The sequence below is a fragment of the Austrofundulus limnaeus genome, unplaced genomic scaffold (genome assembly GCF_001266775.1).
Source record: "Austrofundulus limnaeus strain Quisiro unplaced genomic scaffold, Austrofundulus_limnaeus-1.0 Scaffold646, whole genome shotgun sequence".
Taxonomy (NCBI): Eukaryota; Metazoa; Chordata; class Actinopteri; order Cyprinodontiformes; family Rivulidae; genus Austrofundulus; species Austrofundulus limnaeus.
In genome coordinates, this window is record NW_013953048.1 from 190,373 (window position 1) to 195,243 (window position 4,871).

A 4,871-nucleotide genomic window follows, 5' to 3' on the forward strand; every position below is an offset into this window, starting at 1 on the left:
AGTGTATCGATATTTTCTTACACCCCTAACTAAAACCAGGTTTGGTTCTGCCCGGGACAACACTGCATGGACTCAGGAACACCTCTACACATCCCTGTCTGTACAGTTCACTGTACCACCCATAAAATGCTGCTTAAAGCTCTATCGTGCAAAGAAGAACGTGTATATGAACAGCAACCAGAACCCTGCTGGCCACTCTGAAGCAAAGCTCAAATAAGACCAAGTGGACAAAATGTTCTGTGGACCGATGAATCGAAAATGTGAAATTCTCAAATCCTCCATTATGACTTGTTTTAAAACAAGTACAAAGATAAAAAGTAAACCTCACTCAAGTATTTCTTTAAAGTAGAAACAGGTTTTAACCCAAACTTACCTAGAGGGATGAAGTCAGAGCTGGACTTAAACAGTGCTGATGGAAGCATCTGGAACTGAAAGACAAACATCTGGATGAGAAGTGAACGAGCAGCTGAAGGAGGGAAAGTTCAACATTCAGCTTGGACCTTTCTTTCTCCGGTCACCTTTGAGTCAACAGTGCTTCCAACACATTTAGTGTTATTGATCAGAATAGAATCAGTACCTCTTTAGTCTCATCAGGGTCTGTGTGGTCCACAGTTAGTGACAGGTCATTCTGCAGGTACTTCAGTGCATTCAGTGGCTCTGACTGAGCTTTCTCCTCAAACCTGAGGGATTTAAAAACAACAGTGCAGATGTGTGAGGAACTGATTTTTTTCAGTTCATCAAAGTCTTAAAGCAATATATTAAATCAAAAGGACGTTAAAATGCTAAAATAAAGAAAAGTGTTTGAGGCAGCACATGTATTTTCTTTATTATTAATAATTAAACTCAAGGGAACTTGTCCTTTCTATTTAGTTGACCCCAGTGGTGGGCAGCGCTAATTCAAAATTTAGTTGCGCAGTTTGTGCAGCGCTATCAAATTATTTCGGTCCGCAAATTCAAAAGCRAATATGATAAATAAAATTTAGCAGAAGCCAAAAATAAAGTGCAAGTTTGTATCCGTTCACCAGAAAACAATCCAGTATAAATGAGACATGTCAGCACTTTACTGCCAACTAGTGAAAAGATCATTTCCTTTCAGACAYATTTCGTTGCAGTATGGGGAGGTGACTTGTCAAAACACACTTTTGAGTCACRGTGTTTAAAAAAAATGYTCGCTCTTGGTCATTTTCTTAYGTTTATGGCAGGGCTTCAGTGAGAAAACATTCAGATATATCACTAATTTTAGACTGTTTATTGTAAAACTGAAGCAATGCATTCTGGGTGGGCTACAGGAACAAGAACAGGAACCCGTTTATTTCAAAAWAAGAGCGTGAATTTATACTGTTCTGTGTTTGTTTATTTATTATTATCATTTATTTAATATTTATTGCWGTGGTGTCCCTCAGAGAGGAGGTACAAACTGCAAAGCTGAGCGTGGTTCTGCAGATCAGAAAATTATTTGCGATTAGCGCTACTCAATTCTAAATTTACAAAGAGCAAATCTGCACATCATTTGAAGAAATTAGTAAAACCACTAAAGCGCAAAGGAGAAATTTAGGTCCGCAACTAGTGCCCACCACTGGTTGATCCACGTGTTGCCGCTGCTCACAATGATGCTGCTTCAGTTCTCCTCCTGAACAGCAGGTGGCAGGAATGAGAAAACATCATACAGCGGGGTCGGGGTGAAGGRATCTGGTCTTTCCTGTACTTTAATGCACAGAAATTATTGTTTAATGGTTCAAAAAGCTGCACACCTGTATTTTCTGATGAGGTATCTGCAGTGGCGGAGAAGGTATTCCTTGGAGGGCCGACACAGTTTCAGGGACCAAAAGTCATCCAGGCGCATCTTAGGAGAACAGGACTTCCCGGGGTTTCCACCGAACAGGTAATGCACCTGGAAACCAGCAGGACAGAGACAAGTTTGGATCTTCATTCATGAGAACAGCTGAACATTGAAATCAAAGAGCCTTGTTTTGATGTGTCAGCGTTATGAGGCAGACTGTGTTAAACAGGAGCAGAGCCTAAGAAAAGCTGAGAGCTCAGAGTGTTTCTGTTCCTTACTTTGTGCATCTCATCGTAGACCAGCTGGTGTGCGAAGCGTGGACACGGCTCCTCCTCCTGCAGAGATTTACTCGAGTTTTCTTTCACAGCCTGATCGTTCTTGTACACACACGACCTGAGCAGAAACAACACAAAGGAAGGCGTTAAGAAAAACAAAGTGATAACTTCACAACAGGCTGCTCCGCTTTCAAAAACACTAAAATATCAACCTAAAAACAAAATACTTTAATACCTGAATGCAGAAATCTGAAGCATTTTACAAGTATTCACAAAATAAAAACAGCAAAAAAACTATTTTAATTTATTAGAACAGAATGTTTTATTTTAATTTGTGCTAAAAATCTGTCTGCAAGTCATTTCTACGAAAAAAAAGCCTTTTAGAAAATGAAAGTTTTACAGATAAAAACATGTATTATTATTACAGAACAAAAGGTTGGGGAGTAAAATCTGATTTTAAAAGTTATAAAATGCATTTTATCATCATTAATCTGTGCTGCCACTTTAAGGAGGGTCAGTGGAGCAGTGGCTGTTAAACTGTCCTCACTCAAAGTACAGATAAATTTTATTCAATCTGGAGTAAATGGACTGCACATGTGAAACCCATCAGATCTGACTGTATAATTTTATCAGTGAGCAGGACTGAACATCTTTGTTTCGTTTTTCATTGATCTCAATTTGGACTTCGCTAGTGTTTGACGCCCCATTCTCTTWACCCCTTGGATCTCCATTTTTGCGGGACCATGCACGCCACCCTTATTTATCTATTTATTTGTATTTTTTATTTTTCTCTGTTGTTTTGTTTGTTTGTTCTGTTTTTTATTGTTGATGTTGTTCAAGAGAAAATGGAAATTATGTACAAAAGACATGTTTCTCACTGTTCAAGTACTTTTCCAATAAAAATAAAATTTCAAAAAAAGAAATCACAGAAGCAGTAAAACAAAGTAGTAAAATCACCGACTACAATTTCCCAAAAACACTGCAAACGTAGCAGCACAAAGTATGAAGGGCTTGTCACTCGAAAGCCTCGATAAGACGCCGACGTCGCCTCTGATGGCTGATGAGCGCTAGTGTCGTGGTAGCAATATGAATATATCCTCATGTATGTGTTTACATCCGTTATTGCCATGTTTGTAATGACTTATCGCAAGAACAAACGTATTCACACGTGACTTTAATTGCATTTCTTATTTAATGGAAACACCGCAATTGCAAAACTGTGTTTTTTCGACAAACAGAATAACGACAAAGTTTTTCCCACATTTGCAATGGAAACACAGCTTACGTTCCTGTTGGAGAGCAGCTTTAGATTAACACAGTTAGTGTTGTGCAGTCTATATTAGGCATGAAAATATGTAACTCTGTGTTCATTTAGCAACTAATTTCACCTGAAGAATCAGTTATTTAAGTGTGGTTTTCTGCAACACTGACTTCTCTTCAACATGATTAGGAGCATGTTCGTGTTTGCATGTGAACTATGGGATGTGGTGACGGCCTCGGCTACGAGCTGCTGTGYGTCAGTTTCCTGTGGTTACGATCACAGATGTGTCTCAGAAGAACAAGCTCTGTTTACACRTCCTACCAGTTATTGCGAGCTATGTCGTAGATCCAGAAGGAGTTGCGCACGTTCTCCTCTCGTTTGTCCTTGTCTTTGCTGAGGCCCGAGAGGACGTGAATCTCGTTGAGCTCGGGGTCAATGGTGGCTCTCTGGGTGAAACCCGTCATTGGAACTGCACCGACAAAGGCACAAACCGATACAGGGAGGTCAGCTTTCCAACTGTGCACTGAAAGATGCAGATTAATATGTGGAGAAATAGTTCTTCTGAATGCAGGTCATGTAAGGAAGGAGCTCTGTTAGGAACACTTCCCATTTAACAAATGAAACAGAGAAGGAGCAGAGCGTCAAGTCGCAGATAGTTGATAAGATGACAACAATGTCAGACTGAAAGAACTGGGGCTGGGACACAATATAAAAATGAATGGAGTTCATTACAGACCTTGTAATTAATTAATCTAGATTAATTACATTTTAATCTCATGATTAYCAGATCAGTAAGCAAAGAAAATGAGTTTTTCCTGAATGATTGCTCTGGAGAAATTAGCATTATGCTAGCAGTTTTCTATGTGCTTTACACTGTATATTACCACTAGAAATCACTTGATGACATCATCGTCTATTTTGCATATTTGGACGTTTTGCCTGTAATTGTGATCTAGGTTGTAGGAGAGATGTATATCAATGTTAACGRTAAAATACTGAGGGAAAAACACTAATTATTTTGAATGTCACCGTTAAACTTGTTTGTCCACCACATGGAGGCAGTGGGTGGGTTTACCTGAAACTCCTCAGACTGAAGAAGCCTCTTAGAGGAGAGACGAAACATTTCATTAAAGAAGAACCCGTCCAGAGGACTTACATTATTATTTTCTACCTGGATTACCGAGGTGCATCACAACCCACTTTGTACCGTATTTTTTGGACTATAAGCCCCGACTTTTTCCTGAACTTTGAACCATGCGGCTTATAGACAGGTGTGGTTTATACGTGGATTTTTTTTCTTCAGCCACCAGGGGGCTCTTATGCTCCATTTGCTTCAACCACTCGCTTCAAAAAAAGAAAGGGAAAAAAAAATAAAGAAAAAAGCGATCTCTTCCAGAGCCGACTGTTGTACCAGGAAGCAGCGATTTAAAGATCGTCAATGGCCAAAAACTCATAAAAGGGGATAAAACAGACATTTTTCACGGTGGAATCTGACTGATAAAAACTTTGGAGCTTAATCCGGGACCAGTTTGTGGATGAATAACGTCGGGTGACG

General features: G+C 39.5%; 1 protein-coding gene across 1 annotated transcript in view; it reads right to left on the bottom strand.

Moving 5' to 3' along the window:
• Positions 1 to 373: 373 nt before the first annotated feature.
• mkln1 (muskelin 1, intracellular mediator containing kelch motifs) overlaps positions 374 to 4,871 on the bottom strand; it is a gene marked incomplete at its 3' end in the record, with an annotated part of 40,622 nt that continues 36,124 nt past the window's right edge. The window contains 5 exon segments of the mRNA XM_014027401.1: positions 374 to 428; positions 578 to 680; positions 1,752 to 1,891; positions 2,059 to 2,173; positions 3,638 to 3,785. Coding sequence (XP_013882855.1) covers positions 374 to 428; positions 578 to 680; positions 1,752 to 1,891; positions 2,059 to 2,173; positions 3,638 to 3,785 — 561 coding nt within the window.